Genomic DNA, 19,319 nt, shown 5'->3' on the forward strand with positions numbered 1-19,319 from the left:
AATGCACACTGTTCTTTTTTTCTTAAATCCATCTTTTATTCCACATGTTTGAAAGTTTTACAGTGTGTAGATACATCCTTTAGGAACAATATTTTCATTTCTCCACATAATTTCCATCCCTCTCAACTGCCTTACGCCATCTTGGAAATTCTGGACCAAGCTGTTGGAGCCACTGTTTGGCAGCGTGCACAAGGGAGTCATCATCTTCAAACCTTGTTCCACGAAGAGAGTCTTTCAGTTTCCCAAAGAGATGATAGTCACATGGAGTCAGGTCAGGACTGTAAGGTGGGCGTTTCAGTGTTGTCCATCCGAGTTTTGTGATCGCTTCCATGGTTTTGTGACTGACATGTGGCCGTGCATTGTCGTGCAACAGCAAAACATCTTGCTTTTGCCGATGTGGTCGAACACGACTCAGTCGAGCTTGAAGTTTCTTCAGTATCGTCACATATGCATCAGAATTTATGGTGGTTCCACTTGGCATAATGTCCACAAGCAAGAGTCCTTCGGAATCGAAAAACACCGTAGCCATATCTTTTCGAGCAGGTGTGGATTTGAATTATTTTTCTTGGGTGAATTTGCATGATGCCACTCCATTGATTGCCTCTTCGTCTCTGATGAAAAATGATGGAGCCATGTTTCATCACCTGTCACAATTCTTCCAAGAAAGTCATCTCCACCATTCTCGGGATGTTCTTTGTGAACTACTGTCAACATCCTGGGAACTCACCTGGCGCAAACCTTTTTTAACGCCAACACTTTCAGTATTCTGCAAACACTTTCTTCCCCCATCCCAACGTAGAGCGACAATTTGTTCACTGTGATGCGTCTGTCAGCAGTCACCAATTCGTTAACTCTCTGCACATTGTCTGGAGTGTGTGCAGTACGAGGCCTGCCGCTGCAAGGACAATCCTCAATATTGCCATGCACACGTTCATCACGTAACCTGCTTGGCCACCGACTACCTGTACTGCGATCGACAGCAGCATTTCCATACACCTTTTTCAACCTCTTATGGATGTTTACCACTGTCTCGTTTTCACAGCACAGAAATTCTATGACAGCACGTTGCTTCTGACGAACGTCAAGTGTAGCAAAAGACCTGCTGTGACAGCGCCTCCCACGGGAACAGGTTGAACTAAGTTTGAAAACAAGCGGGAAGGATGTATCTACACACTGCAAAACATTCACACATGCAGAATGAAAACTGTATTTTTACAAAAACAGTGTGCATTTCTTTTGGAGTGACCCTCGTACTTCAAAGTAGGTACATTATGTGCAGGCGCTAATCTGTAGCATCTCTTTCTTACATCGTTGTTATAGAGTAGGAGCTAAGAGACTGCGTTTGCACAAACAACACGCTAAGGCGGTAGTTCAGCCAAGTAATCCATGCAATAGGCAACATTGGGTCTATAAAATTTATTTTTATTTCCAGAATGAGATTTTCACTCTGCAGCGGAGTGTGCGCTGATATGAAACTTCCTGGCAGATTAAAACTCTGTGCCGGACCGAGACACGAACTCGGGACCTTTGCCTTTCGCGGGCAAGTGCTCTACCAACTGAGCTACCCAAGCACGACTCACGCCCCGTCATCACAGCTTTACTTCTGCCAGTACCTCGTCTCCTACCTTCTAAACTTTACAGAAGCTCTCCTGCGGACCTTGCAGAACTAGGACTCCTGAAAGAAAGGATATTGGGGAGACATAGCTTAGCCACAGCCTAGGGGATGTTTCCAGAATGAGATTTGGTAGAGCACTTGCCCGCGAAAGGCAAAGGTCTCGAGTTCGAGTCTCGGTCCGACACACAGTTTTAATCTGCCAGGAGGTTTTATTTTTATTTGTTTGTGTAACTTTAAATAATTGCCTAAAATGGTAAATGGTACTGACAATTTAAAATCGAAAACACAGGAACTGGACGAATATTCTAAACCAGCCACACCTTTCCCTTGATTTCCCTGCAGAAACTGCTAAAACAAATTTCTTCGTAGCTATTTACGTACTGCCAACGGCCTTGCCGCAGTGCTCACACCGATTCCCGTCATATCACCGAAGTTCACTGGTGTCGGGCTCGGCTAGCTCCTGGATGAGTGACTGCCCGGGGCTGCCGGGCCCTCGTGGCAGTCAGGCTGCACTCAGCCCTGGCGAGACCAACAAGATAAAAAGCTACGTGAGAGGGAAGTAGTGGCTCTGGTCACGAAAACTGACAACGTCCGGAGGGATGGTGTGCCGAACACATGCCTCTCCGTATCCACATCCACTAATACCTATTGGCTGAGGATGACACGGAAGACGCTCGGTACCATTGGCCATTCCGAGGCGTCTTTGGACGGAGTCTGCTTGCGCACACATTTTTGGGACGTCGACATTCCTCATGCACTACTGGCCATTAAAATTGCTACACCAAGAAAAAATGCAGAATATAAACGGGTATTCATTGGACAAATATATTATACTAGACCTGACGTGTGATTACATTTTCACGCAATTTGGATGCATAAATCCTGAGAAATAAGTACCCAGAACAACCATCTCTGGCCGTAATAACGGCCTTGATACACCTGGGCATTGAGTCAAACAGAGCTTGGACGGCGTGTACAGGTACAGCTGCCCATGCAGCTTCAACACGATACCACAGTTCATCGAGAGTAGTGACTGGCGTATTGTGACGAGCCAGTTGCTCGGCCACCATTGACCAGACGTTTTCAATTGGTGAGAGATCTGGAGAATGTGCTGGCCAGGGGAGCAGTAGAACATTTTCTGTAGCCAGAAAGGCCCGTACAGGACCTGCAACATACGGTCGTGCATTATCCTGCTGAAATGTAGGGTTTCCCAGGGATCGAATGAAGGGTAGAGCCACGGGTCGTAACACATCTGAAATGTAACGTCCACTGTTCAAAGTGCCGTCAATGCGAACAAGAGGTGACCGAGACGTGTAACCAATGGCACCCCATACGATCACACCGGGTGATACGCCACTATGGCGATGACGAATACACACTTCCAATGTGCGTTCACCGCGATGTCGCCAAACACGGATGCGACTATCATGATGCTGTAAAAAGAACCTGGATTCGGTCGAAAAAATGACGTTTTGCCATTCGTGCACCCAGGTTCGTCGCTGAGTACACCATAGCAGGCGCTCCTGTCTGTGATGCAGCGTCAAGGGTAAACGCAGCCATGGTCTCCGACCTGATAGTCCATACTGCTGCAAACGTTGTCGAACTGTTCGTGCAGATGGTTGTTGTCTTGCAAACGTCCCCATCTGTTGACTCAGGGATCGAGACGTGGCTGCACGATCCGTTACAGCCGTGCGGATAAGATGCCTGTCATCTCGACTGCTAGTGATACGAGGCCGTTGGGATCCAGCAAGGCGTTCCGTATTACCCTCCTGAACCCACCGATTCCATATTCTGCTAACAGTCATTGGATCTCGATCAACGCGAGCAGCTATGTCGCGATACGATAAACCGCAATCGCGATTGGCTACAATCCGACCTTTATCAAAGTCGGATACGTGATGGTACGCATTTCTACTTCTTACACGAGGCATCGCAACAACTTTTCACCAGGCAACGGCGGTCAACTGCTGTTTGTGTATGAGAAATCGGTTGGAAACTTTCCTCATGTCAGCACGTTGTAGGTGTCGCCAACGGCGCCAACCTTGTGTGAATGCTCTGAAAAGCTAATCATTTGCATATCACAGCATGTTCTTCCCGTCGGTTAAATTTCGCGACTGTAGCACGTCATCTTCGTGGTGTAGCAATTTTAATGGGCAGTAGTGTATTATTATTATTATTATTACTATTGAAACATTCCGGCAGATTAAAACTGTGTGCCAGATTGGGTTAACCTAAGCGTTCAAATGTTCAAATGTGTGTGTGTATTCCTAAGGGACGAAACTACTGAGGTCATCGGTCCCTAGACTTACACACTACTTAAACTAACTTACGCTAATAACAACACACACACCCATGCCCGAGGGAGGGCTCGAACCTCCTGCGGGAGGGGCTGCACAGTCCGTGACATGGCGCCTCAAACGGCGCGGCCACTCCGCGCGGCGAACCTAAGTGTCTTGCCGGCGAATGCTCTTCAGACTGAGACATCCAGGCACGACTCACGACCCACGTCCATAGTTTTACATCTACCAGTATATGCTACTAAACTTTTCTTTATGATTTTCATGCTGGAATATGAAAGTAGAATTAGTGTGACCCATAGTTTTATATTTATAACTATTGTTTTTAATAATGTCGCGATGTACTCTGAGGTATCTGTTATCTATTGTCATTGACACGGTGTTCCGATGGCCCAAAAGCTAAACTTTTTTTTTATTATTTTCATACTGGAATATAAAAGTAGAATTAGTTGTGTCCCACAGCTTTATGTTCATAACTATTATCTGTTCACTATATCTGGATGTATTTTGATGTATCTGTTACCTAGTGTCTTTGAGACTGTGTTCCAATAGCTCAAAAGCTAAATAAACGTGTACGTTATTAAAACGTGTTTTTTAGAATATCGTAAGTTTATCTTGCAAAACATTCTGTTTATAATATTCTTCCGGATATTTTCCAGCTTTATCAAGCTTTTATGTCGAAGACCTGCAGTGTATAAATTGCCTCGAAAACAACAATCAATAGGAGAAACTGATAGAAATAGTAATTACTACCTTTTTTGTTAGTTTGTAAAATTTTCCGTACTTCTTAGTCCACCATCTTTCGGGCGTATTCGGAATAGTGTTAATTCACCGTCTGATATCGTGGCTGATAACCGTAGCTGATAGCCATGACTGATAGCCATCTTCAAGGTGAGTCGCTGGCAGAATATAAACCACTTGACTTAACACGTGGAGTAGGATCACGAGTACGACTGAGATGACTATGCTAACAACAAGAGTGTCAAGTCATAGATAAAACTTCATGAGTCTCACAACGGGACCGCGCCTCTTCGTCATCACCGTTTTCGTTTAAATTTGTGGTACATGCAGGGCTCGGCCAAAACTGGAAGTGACAGATGTGGTTGCTACAGATGGCCAAACGTTAAGAAAAGAGTAACACTTTTGGCGCGGATCGGGTGAGACACGAGCTGTTTATGTTATCGTACTTTCTCCGCAGCAGTTGGCGCAGCGGAAAAGAGTACTGAACAGTCAGCCGAGGGCCGTGGGATCGTTTCTCTGTGTAGGAACTTATTTTTATTTTTGGTTTTTATGTTCCCTGCACTGCAAATAAACCTAAACAATCACTCACTCACACACTCACTCACTGATCATACCGCACTCGGGAGTCCATTACCGCAGCAACGTATTTTCGCCATCTGTCCCTGTCTTGGGCTATTTCCTTCCAGTTCGCTTCAGTACCTAGGCACCTCAAATCAGCCTTCACATAGTCCTCCCATCTACGCCTCGGTCTCCCCACAGTACGTTTTCCCTCTAAGTGCCCTACCAGTACTCTGCTCGCTGACCTGCCCTCATCCATTCGAGCTACGTGACCCGCCCATCGCAACCTACGTGATTTAATAATGCTGATTATGTCAGGGCTTGAATAGAGTTCGTAAACCTCTTAGTTACGCAGGTTTCGCCACTCTCCGATAATGTCATCCCTTTTTGCTCCGAATATTTTCCTCAAAATTTTGTTTTCAAATACCCGAAACGGCTTTTCATTTTGCACAGTGAGAGACCAAGTCTCACACCCATACAACATAACTGGTAGAATAATAGTTTTGTATATTCTAATCTTCAAATTGCTAGACAGTATCCGTGATGAAAGTAATCTATTCAGTGAGAAGTAGCACGCAATTCCCGTCCGTAATCTCTTCTTCAGTTCGGATTCAATCTCATTTCTCGAAGCCACGGCTAGATACTTAAATGTGTTCACTTTTTCAAACTGCATGTCTCCAATTCTTAACATTTCCTGATCTACTGCTGTTGGCATTCTAGTAGTAACCAGGTATTTAGTTTTGTCTTCACTTATCCTTAGACCTACATCTTCACCAGCCTTGATTAACGCATTCGCATTTGCTGTAACAAATTCTTCCCCATCGCTAATGATGTTTAGATCATCTGTATACCCTAATATCTTAATATTTCCATTTAACTCCACACCCTCTGTATTATCTGCTACCATTCGTACAATATATTCTAGGACTAAATTAAAAAGTGGGGGAGACAGGGCATCTCCTTGCTTAAGCCCGTTCTTTATTACAAAATTCTTCTGACTCCAATTTCCCCACGCGTACTCTACCTTTTGTGTTTTTCAAACTCGCTTCTAGAAGTCTAATATACTTCTTTGGTATTCCAAGTTCCAAAAGAATTCTGTACTATTTTGATTGCAATACTGAATCATATGCTTTTGTAAAATCTATGAAAAGATTATGAAATCGTTAATTGTATTCCCATTTCTTTTCCAAAAATTTGACGCAGGGTGAATATTTGGTCTATAGTTGATCTGTTCCTCCCAAAGCCAGCTTGGTAATCCCCCACAATTTCATCTGCATGTGGTGTAAGCCTGCTTAGCAGAATATTCGAGAAAATTTTGGAAGATAATAGTAATAGCGAAATCCCTCTATAATTACTACAATCCGTTTTGTCGCCCTTCTTAAAAATTGGGATCAGAATCAACTCCTGCCACTCTTCAGGTATCATCTCTGAGTTCCATACTTTAGTTATCACTTTGTGAACTACTTCCACCAATTTCTGTGCCCCATTTTTACTAATTCTGCAGTTATGCAATCTGATCCTGGTGTTTTACGGTTTTTCAATTTGTTGATTGCATCTCTGCTGTATGTACTTCGTACGCCTGCTCATTTCCTGCTTCCTGGTGTACATTTAATACATGCTCAAAATACGCGTTCCATTAACTTAATATAGCACTGGGGTCTGTCAGTATTCCCCCGGCATCCTCTTGAAGTGCAGTTGTCTTAGCCTTGAACCCCTTCCTGTAACCATTTATGTCTAGGTAAAGTTCCCTAATGTTTTTTGTTTCACTGTTTGTTTCCATTTTTTTAACTTGATTGTTCAAATAATCCCTCTTATTTGCCCTTAGCCTACGACCAACTTCCCTTCTCATGTTCAAGAACTCCTCCCGTTTTTTGTCTCCCATTATATTCCAATGTAATCGCGCTTTTCTCCTTTCCTCTACCAATTTCTTGCATTCCTCACCAAACCACGATTTCCCCCTGTTCTTAATTGTACCTATTGTGACCTTCGGTGCCTCTTTGATATTATTCCTCACAGAGATCCACTGTTTATTTACATCCTCGTCTTGATCTTCGTGTGTCCTGAGAGCATCAAACCTATTTGAAATTTCTATCATGTACCTTCTTCTAAGGTTTTCATCATTTAGCTTGTCAGTGTCGAACCTAACAAGTTCTGCATTGTGACACCTTGATGTTCCTGTAGATAGCCGTTGGTGAACTTTGGCACCTACAAGGAAATGATCAGAATCGCAGTCTGCTGCCCTGAAAGTCCTAACATTTTCTTTACTAGTGTGCCAACTCCGATCTACAAGAAAATGATCAATTTGGTTTCGGGTGTGTCCATCCAGAGAGACCCAAAATGCTTTATGAATGTCCTTCCTTCTGATACATGTGCTCTCAGCAATCATGTCTTTTGAAACAGCAAAATTAACCACTCTTGTGCCATTATCATTCGAAATGTTATGCAAACTTTCTTTCCCAATTGTAGGCCGGAATGCTTCTTCCTTCACTATCTTCGCATTAAAATCAGCTACGACTAATTTTGTGTCGTACTAAGAGTACTCATCAACCGAAATAATGCTCACTGTATTGTATTTGTTGATATTTTCATAGAACAAAGGGCAAAGGAAAATGTGGGATTGCAATTAAATTTCCAAAAGGGGTTGTAAGGCGTGCACGAAAACTTCGTATATAAAATTAGACACTTATTTTTTTTACAGTTGATGATTTACACATTCTGGACTAACGTTCATCGTAAAAACAGGGAAATCAGAAATTTTCTCGGCGTCTTGCACTCCTTATAAAGCCGTTACATTGTTCTTTTACAGTTGCTATAAAAAAATACTCGGCTTACATTCATAAAAGGTTGTCTCTCATCGCGTAGTTCGTCGCCAAATATTCTTGAGAATAGCTAGTGACGTACAGCGGAATATATTTTGAAGCAGTCTGGTCAGAACGTGATTTTTTTTTTCTCTGGACGAGATAAGAGCAGTTTTGATGCTCTTTGGTTAAATGTTTTAGCAGACGATAAAATTGGACATCACAGGGTGGCTCTAGCGGAGTCCATTTGGAGGAGAAGGGGGGTGGGGAATTACTTTTCGCAAATCCTCGTCGTATAATTGTGAGTTTGATGCCCTCCCCACGAGTCATTCAATAGAAGAAATTTGTTCTCCTGCGCGTAGGGTTTCATCACATCAAATACACTATACTGAGCGTTATCTCGATTTACTGCCGGTGTAAGTAACGTAGAAATTGAAAATAAAAAGTAGTTACCGGACAGGGAATCGATGCCAGGATCGTCAGATTGCCGTTCTGTACTCTTCCCGCTGCTCTAACTGCCCCCTGAAAACTCCGCCAACACAAAGGGCTCATGTCTCGCCCGACCCGCGCAAAAATTCTACTTTTCCCAAACGCGTGACAATCTGGAACGTCCACTTCAGTCACTTTCATTCCTAGCCTAGCCCTAATGTGCACCGAATTCGGTAGAAATCGGTGGTGACGAATTGGCGCGGTACCCTAGTAAGAGTGAAATAAAGCAGAGCCAGCAAATCCACAGAGCTCACTAATTATGAGCATGATTATTAAAATGGACTGCATTTGTTGGAATGCCTGGCAGTGAAGACTCAGAACAATATTCCTCCAGCGGCGCAGACGTGAAATAAAGGGTTTCCATGATTTGTCGAACTGGGAACTCTCCTCTCGGTTGAGTAGGCTGTCTGCTAATCGTGTTTGCGCAGCTTCCTGAACTACTGAGTACCGATAGGATGAGGCTGTGGCCTGTACCTCTACGTCCCCGTAGTCCACTGAATGGCCAGTGCGAGTACAACGTTGAGCCGCTGCAGAACGCTGGTGTGCCGCTGTTGACCTGTGCACCGCTCTCGCGTGATGCGTATTGTTTGTCCCGCGTACCTCTTACCACAACGACAAGGCATTTTATTTTTGCCCGCTTTTATTGAAAGTAGACCATTTTCCACAGATCTCAGAAGAGATGCTGTCTTGGCCCGTGGCAAGAAGATCACACGTACTTTATGTACTTTATCATTATTCTGGTATTTTGGGTAAAAACATTTCCCACATGCAGAAAAGCCGTAGACTTTTCATCTCATTCTTCTTGCTTTTTCTTTGGGTGGTCCGACATTCTCGCTTGCAGAACCTTATTAATTTGACGTTTAGTGCCTCCATTTTTAGTGAGTACCTTTTCGAAGGGTACCAGTTCATCCTATAGGCTGTCAGCGTCGCACATTACATATGCCCTTCAGCAGGGTTGAAAGTTTATCATCCGCAATACCATAAGGAGAAATAATAATGTCCCAGACGCTCCCATGCAAGATGATGAACTATTCTATCCGCTGGGAAAAGTGCAAGTAACACATTGTCATTACATCGTTTGCACGAAGTATTATAGTAATACGAACTCCTGAAAAACACTGGGGAGAACATAATATACACAATTTATTGCAAGCTACATTAACGATCCTCTAAAATGAATTTACGATCATATACAAAAGAAACTCCGCCTGAACAGTCCAAGAAGGCCCAACAGTACCGACCGGCCGCCGTGTCATCCTCAGCCGGCCTGAGTGGCCGTGCGGTTCTAGGCGCTACAGTCTGGAACCAAGCGACCGCTACGATCGCAGGTTCGAATCCTGCCTCGGGCATGGATGTGTGTGATGTCCTAAGGTTGGATAGGTTTAAGTAGTTCTAAGTTCTAGGCGACTGGTGACCACAGAGGAAAATGTATTGTGAAGTAGTTTTTCAAGTTTGATAATGCCGTTGAAGTGCAACGTCAATGGAGACGGGAGTTTGAAACAGAACTACCAACCTGCTTAACAATTAAACGTGTCACTGTCAAGTTTTAATTGCGTAGGACGATTTGCGATATCCACAAAGGAAGATCAGGAAGACAGCATTCAGCTACAAGTCCTGCTTCGGCGGCTCTCGTGTTGGAAACGTTTGTTAACTTTTCACAGAAGTCTGCTACGCAATGTGCACATGAAGTGGGGGTTAGCAGTACTAGTCCAGAATGAGATTTTCACTCTGCAGCGGAGTGTGCGCTCACATGAAACTTCCTGGCAGATTAAAACTGAGTGCCAGACCGAGACTCGAACTCGGGACCTTTGCTTTTCACGGGCAAGTGCTCTACCAACTGAGCTACCCAAGCACGACTCACGCCCCGTCCCCACAGCTTCACTTCTGCCAGTACCTCGTCTCCTACCTTCCAAACTTTACAGAAGCTCTCCTGCGGATCTTGCAGAACTAGCACTCCTGAAAGAAAGGATATTGCGGAGACATGGCTTAGCCAGAGCCCGGCAGAAGTGAAGCTGTGAGGATGGGGCGTGAGTCGTGCCTGGGTAGCTCAGTTGATAGAGCACTTGCCTGAGAAAGGCAAAGGTCCCGAGTTCGAGTCTTGGTGCGGCACACAGTTTTAATCTGCCAGGAAGATTCATAGCAGTACCAATGTACGAAGAATTCTGAAATCTGCAAAGTTTACATTCCACGATTACTGCACGCGAATAATGATGACGATCCTGATCGCCGAATGCAATATTGCGAAGGGCATCAGCAAATGGTGATTAATGAGGAACAATTTGTGACGAAGAAGAGTGGAGTGACAAGGCACAATTTAAACTTAATGGAACCGTGAAACGGCATAACAGTTTGTACTGGGCACCGGTAAATCAGCATGTTTATGTGGATAAAACAGTCTATCTACCAGGGGTTCACGTGTGGTGTGGACTATCATCTAGAGGCTTAGCAGGACCCTTTTTCTTTTATGCTACTGTCACCGGAAAAGGGTACCTGGAAATGTTATGCACCTCAATTTTGCCGGGTATACGTGCGCTTTATGGAGCTGATGAAGTGGTCTTCTACCAACAGGTCGGTGCGCCACCACACTGCCACCTAGCTGTACGAGCTTTCCTAGATGACAATTTTCCGGGGCATTGGATTGGACGAAGAGGGCTCATTGAGTTCCCTTCACGGTCGCCAGATCTAACACCTATGGACTTGTGGGAAACTGTGAAAGATAACGTCTATTGACACAAGCAACGCATGCAGGAGGAACTTCGCCAGGGGATTACAGCGACATGTGCAGCGGTTTCCACTAACGTAGTTGCCACGACCGCTCATCGTTCTGTTATTGTGTATAGCCGCCAGCGGTGAACATTTTGAACATTTAAAGTAACCATGTGCTAAACCAAAGGTTATACAACATGTGCGATCAATTATTATATGTAAAATAAACACATAAGTAATACTTTTCCTTTCTTACAGTGGGTATACATTTTTCTGGCGGTCTCGATATTTTGGGATTTTCCGCAAAGCTCGATAGCAACTCGGTTTTCGAATCATCGTTATATCATAATTCGGCAGATTTTTTTTTTTTTTTGATCGCAGAAAACCATTTGATTAACAATTACATAAAAAGTCTTAGTTTTTACCTTAGACCTTATTCCGGGCGCGATTTTACATCATCCTTACCCGTATCTTCCACGCCATACTCTGACAGCTTACATACGACTGCAGTGCTATGTACTCTGGCCAGAGAGTTTCGCTTTTGGTCTGAAGATGCTAGACTTGTGCGATGCCGCTACTCTTCTCTAAAAATCTTGCGTACAAGTACATTAATACCGTGCTTCCAAAAATCAGGTCACTACACTGAAACTCCAAACAAACAAAAGCCATTATTACTTTATTTTGCAGGATTTGTCTTTGTTCTTGATAGCAGAAGTATTTGTTCATTAACACGCGGACATATAAGCATTTCAAATTCTTACCAGAAATATTGGCAACTGTCATCGGTTGGTGGCTAAACATTCGTCCGCTTATGATACTTCCGTTTTACCATTAAAAATACCTTCTAAAATGCGACTGTGTTTCACGTACAGAATACGGTTTCAGACTCTTGCTACAATTCATAATAAAAAAACTAACATTCCAGTCATTCTGCATTTTCACTTTTCTTCCCCACTCGAGATACAACGTGAATTCTATTGTAGTTGCTTCCAACGTTACGAATTTCTAGAACATAAGAAAAAAACACGAACCTCATTTTACCAAAATCACGAAGGTAACAATATATAATTATCACAGATAATTCTGTACAAGAAGTAAACAGCTAATTTACGCAACGGAGAGCTCATCTGAATAAAATTACTTCTATGGTACGTAGACTACAATAAATCGTTGTTCCTTCTCCATTGTTGATGAAATCTAAAAAGGCGCTTAGATTAAATATTTATGATTAATTAAAATTTTCCCATACCAAGCGTTATGGTCTTCGAACTTTCTCTTGAAGAGATGTAATCAGCTTGAAATTATCCTTTCCATTTGTCGTTGGATCTGATCAAATTTCGGGAAATTTTAAGATTTGTGAGCAAAATCATTTCAAGCTGGATTAGAGTACATTGTGATTTTAGTGTGACCGAACGATCTTGCACAATGATTTATCCAAATAGGTGTAATCTCATGCATCTGTACGACCACTCCCAGATCACATAACGAATGTGGAGGTATTGAATAGAATTGGGGAGAAGAGGAGTTTGTGGCACAACTTAACTCGAAGAAGGGATCGGTTGGTAGGACATGTTCTGAGGCATCAAGAGATCACAAATTTAGCGTTGGAGGGCAGCGTGGAGGGTAAAAATCGTAGAGGGAGACCAAGAGATGAATACACTAAGCAGATTCAGAAGGATGTAGACTGCAGCAAGTACTGGGAAACGAAGCAGCTTGCACAGGATAGAGTAGCATGGAGATCTGCATCAAACCAGTCTCAGGACTGAAGAACACAACAACAACAATATTTGATTCTCGATGGATTTTACAATCTATTCTCATTTCTGAAAGAGTTTTGATTATTATCTGCGACTTTGATTGCGCCAAAAGAGGAAAATCCCAGTCTGTTTTGTTTGAGTGGTGTTATCTGTTGTGTCAGCACATATGCGGCACACAGCCGGGGAACGAATTAGCGCGGCTAACAGATGGCACAGGTGCTTTGTCATCATTCTCTCCACCTGCACGACTTGCAGTAATGGACGCGGTGTACAACTAGAGTACCGTCTGCAAAACCTACTTTTCGATTGCGCAAGACCATGTAACATAGTTTCCAATAAGCTAGTATCTTGTCAGTTCGACATAATATAGAGGTGCAGAGGAATTTTAACACCCTCGAAACAAATATCACATATACTGAGTTCATTTGTTTGAGCTGTTTCTAAAATAATGTTACTTTGCACTTGTAACATTAAACCTGTGGAAGTATTTCGATGCACTACTACGTCTGAAATTGCTGTGCTGTTCGGCTGATGTTTCGTAACGTCCGCTAAAGCTTCCTAACCGTTTATCGCAAATTCGTGGTTGGATCCTTTGTAAATGGCCGACCTCCTTTCCTACTCTCCACCAATATGCGCACCAAAGTGCTCTGTCACCTAACGACCTCGCCGTCTACCGGACATTAAAATATAATCACGTTTCTTCTTTAAGTCATGTTCCGATTGCAGATGTTCATCGGGAAATGAGAACGGGTACTCGCTTAGCGAGATATTGACTACCCGGCACCAACACGCTACATGTATCAACAGCTAGACCTAGTGTCAAAGGCACAAGGAGAGTTCTGCTGCCTCCTACCCATAATAGGGCAAGAGAAACCAAACTACATCTACATGATTACTCTGCAGTTCACTGTTAAGTTCCTGTCAGAGGGTTCACCGAACCACATTTAAGCTATTTTTCTACCGTTCCACTCTTGAACGGCGTGCGGGAAAAACGAACATTTAAATCTTTCCGTATGAGCTCTGATTTTTCTTATTTTATTATAATAATCATTTCTGCCTATTTAGATGGGTACCAACAAAACATTTTCAAACTCTAAGGAGAGAGTTGGAAACTGAAATTTCGTGGGAGGATCCTGCCACAACGAAAAACGCCTTTGTTTTAATGATTGATATTTCGATTCGCGTATCATGCCCGTGGCACTCTCTCCCCTGTTTCGCGACAGTACGAAACGAGCTGCCATTCTTTGAACTTTTTCGATGTGCTCCGTCCCTGCTACCCGATGCGGATCCCACGCTGATCAGCAATACTCCAGGAGACAAGCGTAGTGTTAAGCAGTCTCTTTGGTAGACCTGTTGCATTTCGTAAGTGTTCTGCCAATAATTTGCAGTCTTTGGTTTGCTTTCTCCACAACGTTATCTACGTGATCGTTTCAATTTAAGTTATTTGTAACTGCAATCGCTAAGTATTTAGTTCAATTTACAGCCTTTAGATTTGTGTGACTTATCGTGTAACCGGAATTTAACAGATTTCTTTAGCACTCACGTGGATGATTTCACGTTTTCATTATTTAGAGTCAGTAGCCGGTTTCCGCGCTAGCTTATATCTTGTTTAAATCATTTTGCAATTAGTTTTGATCATTTGATGGGTTGACAAGACTGCAAATGACAGCATCATCTGCAAACAGTCTAAGAGGGCTGCTCGGACTGTCTCCTAAATAGTGTATGTAGATCAGGAACAGCAGACGGCTTATAACACTTCTTTGGAAAACGACAGGTATCACTTCTGTTTTACTGGATGATTTTTCGTCATATACCACGAATTGTAACCTTTCTGACTGCAAATCACAAATCCTGTCGCGTAACTGAGACGATACTCCATAGGTATGCGGTCTGATAAGAAGTCTTTTCTGAGAAACGGTGTTTAAAGCCCTCTGGAAATCAAAAAATACGAAGTCAATTTGACACCCCATGTCGATAGCACTCATTACATCGTGAGAATAAAGAGCTAGTTGTGTTTCACGTGAACGATGTTTACTGAATCCGTTCTGACTAGCCGCCCGCGGTGGTCGAGCGGTTCTAGGCGTTTCAGTCCGGAACCGCGCGACTGCTACGGTCGCAGGTTCGAATCCTGCCTCGGGCATGGTTTTGTGTGCTGTCCTTAGGTTAGTTCGGTTTAAGTAGTTCTAAGTTCTAGGGGACAGATGACCTCAGATGTTAAGTCCCATAGTGCTCGGAGCCATTTGAACCATTCGTTCCATTTGTCAATAAACCTCTTTCTTCGAGGTAAGTAATAATGTTCGAACACAGCATATGTTCCAAAATCCTACTGCAAATCAACGTTGGTGATATGGATCTGCAATTCAATGGATTACTTCCTGTTTTGGGTATTGGTGGGACTTGTGCAACTTACCAGTCTGTGGATACGGAGCTTCCTACGAGCGAGCGGTCGTGTGTCATTGCTAAGTATGGAGCTCTTGTGTCAGCGTACTCTGAAAGGAACCTGATTCGTGTACAATTTGGTTAGCATGCTTTGCGTTCATTAAGTGACTCGAGCAACTTCGCTACACCGACGACATCTACTAAGTTACTCATGTTGGCAGTTGTAGGATGTTTGACATTAGAGCGGATTATTACAACCGTGGTTACTCGCAGTCAACATCAGGATGGGCTGTGCAATGTGTCCATGGTTGATACTATAGCAATGTGTAGTAGCCTAATAACCTGTTATCAGTGTTATTCTACGTGTAACTAATGTTCATAGTGCGTTTTAGCGGCAGAACGCATGCCTTGTACCTTAGTTCATATACAGGTTTAGAGTGCAGTATTACGGTAATTCGCCTCCATCTCTTCTGTGGCATCCGCCGAGAGGTCGGATATAGACTTGTCTTCTGTGGGCTCGTGTCTATTTATAGTTTATGTTTTGGGTATTACCAGGATAATACGCCAAATACGTGTGCTAAACCCTCAGTAGCAAACGTATTGCAACCCTGGGCAAGCCACTGTGGGGGCTGTCGTATGAATTCCATATTATCATACATACACTGGTTAAATGCTCAGCATTCAGGAAAAGTAAGCACATTGCAGAAAATACCGTTCTTGTGCAACACAACTAGTTCTTTATTCTCATAAAGAAATGGGTGCTATCGACAGGGGATCTCAAATTGATAGCATATTTTTCGATAGGTTTTTGACACCGTGCCTCAGAAGAGAATTCTAATCCAATTGCGTACCTATGGAGTACCGTCTCAGTTGTGCGAGTGGCTTTTCTGTGAGAAAGGTCACGTTTCGCAGTAATCGACGGAAAGTGACACAGTAAAACATAAGCAATATCTGGCATTCCCCAAGCTAGTGTTATAGGTCCTTTGTTGTTCCTAATCTACATAAATGATTTAAGAGACAATGTGAGTAGCGCTCTTAGATTGTGTGCACATGAAGTACTCATTTACCGTCCAGTAAAGTCATCAGAAGATCAAAACCAATTGCAAAGTGCTTTAGAGAAGGAATTTGTATGGTGTGGAAAGTGGCAATTGAACCTAAATAATGAAAAGTGTGAGGTCACCCTCATGAGTACCTGCTAAAAGTAATTCGTTACTTTTCGGTTGCACGATAAATGACACAAATCTGAAGGCCGTGAATTCAAGTAAATACTTAGGGAGTACAATTACGAACAACTTAATCTGGAACGATCACATAGACAATGTTGTGGGGAAGGCGAACCAAAGACTGTGATTTACTGATACATCATTTAGAAGGTGCAATAGAAGCCTACATCTCACTTGTCCGTTCTGTGCTAGAGTACTGCTGTGCGGTGTGGACATCGAAAAAATTCGAAGGGCAGCTCGTTTTTTACTGTCGCGAAATAGGGGAGATTGTGTTATGGGTAAGATACACGAACCAGTTGTGGCAATCATTAAAACGAAGGCATTATTTGTTCTGGCGAGATTTTTTTCACGAAATTTAAATTACCAACTTTCTCCTCCGAATGCAAAAACATCTTGTTGACGCCCACCTACATAAGGAGATTATCGCAATGAAACAAGAGGAATCAGAGCTCTCAGGGCAAGATTTTCGTTTTCTTTTTGCCCACGCGCTGTTCGAGAATGGAACGGCAGAGAAATAGTGTGAAAGTGGTTCGATGTACCCTCTGCCAGGTGCTTAGTTGCCAGTTGCATGGTAGTCACGTGAATATAGACGTAAATTACTATGAGAATCATTTCCGATGAAATTAAGCCCACATCGACTCACTGGTTTTAATCTGTAGATCAACTTACTAGGAGCTGCGAGAAAGCCTCGTTTCTTCTCGTTCGCCTACGGTAGCCGTTAAAAACTGGTTTTAGAATTGAAAAACCCGTCAAATACTAAATCCGTTATAATAATAAATGAAAAGCACCAGTTTGCTTTTGTTCTACAATATTACTTTTATTGCTAACCGGTTCTCGGCTTACAAGGCCATCTTCAGACATTTACTTGTAAGCCGAAAACCGGTTAGCAATAAAAGTAATATTGTAGAACAAAAGCAAACTGGTCCTTTTCATTTATTATTATAATGTTGTTATACCAAGAACCGACGGAAGATTCTGTTAATATGACTAAATCCGTTCTATAATCGTGTTCTTAGTGGCAAAGAATCTCAAAGCTAAAGATACCAATTGCGAAATTTGTACTGTATACTTACGGAATCTCGTCGTCACCGTCTTCCTTAACAAGGCACAGCCTACTGCCTTTACCCAACTGTTTTTCTATTCCGCTTGTAGTTCAGGATCTAGGTGAATTCTACGACTTGTCATTCTCATGAGGTGTTGTCTCCAATTTTCATGATACTTTTGAATCTTTTTGGTGCCGAAAATATATAATTCTGTTCAGATGTCTTCATTTATACGTAACTATGTCTCTTCACGTGCAGCCCTTCGTCCTCCCGAGGCGGAATTCTACTGTATTTTTTCTTAATTTTTTGGTAACGCCGTTTTCGCTTCCGTAGGATAAGACAGGAGCCGCCATCACTTCATAAATTTCTTGGTGATCTCTTATTGTAGTTTATGGCTCATACTCTGCTAACTGTACCACTGGGAACTTGAAATCTGTTATTTTCAATATTGGAGTCAAAATCAAAACGTAAGTTGCATCCCATGTAAGAGAGTCGAGAGACTTGTTCTGAAACTGAATTATCTAAAACAGTTTTTGATCTGACTGTATATTTCCCTTGCATTGCCAATACCTTCGTTTTATTACCATAAATTTTAAATTGCTTGCATATTTCTTCAGCTGGTATACTGATCATTGTGCGTCTTTCTCATTCTTGTGAATGATAACGATACATCAGCAAACAGAAGAACATTTGTGATCTTAATTCCTTTGTTTGTATTACATTTTCATTTACAAAGAGTGAAGTCACTGTAAATATCAGAATGAATAGCAGATGTCACGTCCTTTTCTTACACCTTCCTTAATACCTATTTCTTCTAATACATACCTACCTATGTTTGTTACAAAGCGTGTATTTTTAAAGACTTTTCACTACCTCTGTTAGGTGATAAAGGTTATCCACATTCAGGGGCAATCTTCCTTTGGCTATCATGACTGACGTGGTCGAAAGTCTGCCCAAGTCCAAAATGGCCATATGTGTTTCTCGATTAACATCACTGTGTTTTTCTAAAATCTTCTTAATTACAAACGCATTGTCCATGAATGTATGATATGATATAAATCAATTTCGTTTCCCAGAAATAACAGCTTCTGTAATATTTTTCTTGTGGTCATTAACTATCGTTGAGTATAGCTAGTAGCCAGAGTTCAGAAGAATGACGCCACGATAGTTTCAGTAGATATGTTGTGCACCATTGCTGTCCTTCGTGTAGGAGTGATAACACGGATGTTCACGGCGCTGACAGAAGTTGAAGGTGGGCTGTGCTATTTGCCATGACGATTTTCTGGAAGTTTTGGCCCTAAATGTGAATGAAGTTACGAATTTGATAAATGTATTCAGTCTCTGTAATATCGATAAAATCATATTCTTTGTAAGACTGTGTTTGACACCGGCGATGTCGGTCAGAGAAGTTAACTTTGCTTTGTCAGAGTACGTCGGATAACAGCAGTTGCAGAGTGTGTTGAATAGTCACGCAAAGTATTTGATTTGAAAAGGATGGAAGCTGGTCTGCTGTGTTGTGGAGGCAGCATTATTCAAAAAGGATTTTGTAATAATATGTTTTAAGGAAAGATAGTGAGTAAATGAAATTATATTGATGAAAGAATGATAAAAGTCAACTTTTAAGGTAATTTAGTTTTTTATATTTGTAACTGTGTAGCTTCTTGTTGCTAGAACATTGCGTATGGTTGAAGTTTGCTGTAGAAATTTTGTAAT

The 19,319-nt window shown here is 42.4% G+C and overlaps 1 protein-coding gene across 1 annotated transcript in view; it reads right to left on the minus strand.

The window, feature by feature from the left end:
• LOC124623112 (prostaglandin reductase 1-like) overlaps nucleotides 1-11,687 on the minus strand; it is a 34,106-nt gene extending 22,419 nt beyond the window's left edge. The window contains exon 1 of the mRNA XM_047148902.1: nucleotides 11,670-11,687. Coding sequence (XP_047004858.1) covers nucleotides 11,670-11,687 — 18 coding nt within the window. The remainder of the gene's footprint in view (nucleotides 1-11,669) is intronic.
• Between the last annotated feature and the right edge of the window lie 7,632 nt (nucleotides 11,688-19,319).

Source organism: Schistocerca americana, chromosome 7 (assembly GCF_021461395.2).
Source record: "Schistocerca americana isolate TAMUIC-IGC-003095 chromosome 7, iqSchAmer2.1, whole genome shotgun sequence".
NCBI classification, from domain to species: domain Eukaryota; kingdom Metazoa; phylum Arthropoda; class Insecta; order Orthoptera; family Acrididae; genus Schistocerca; species Schistocerca americana.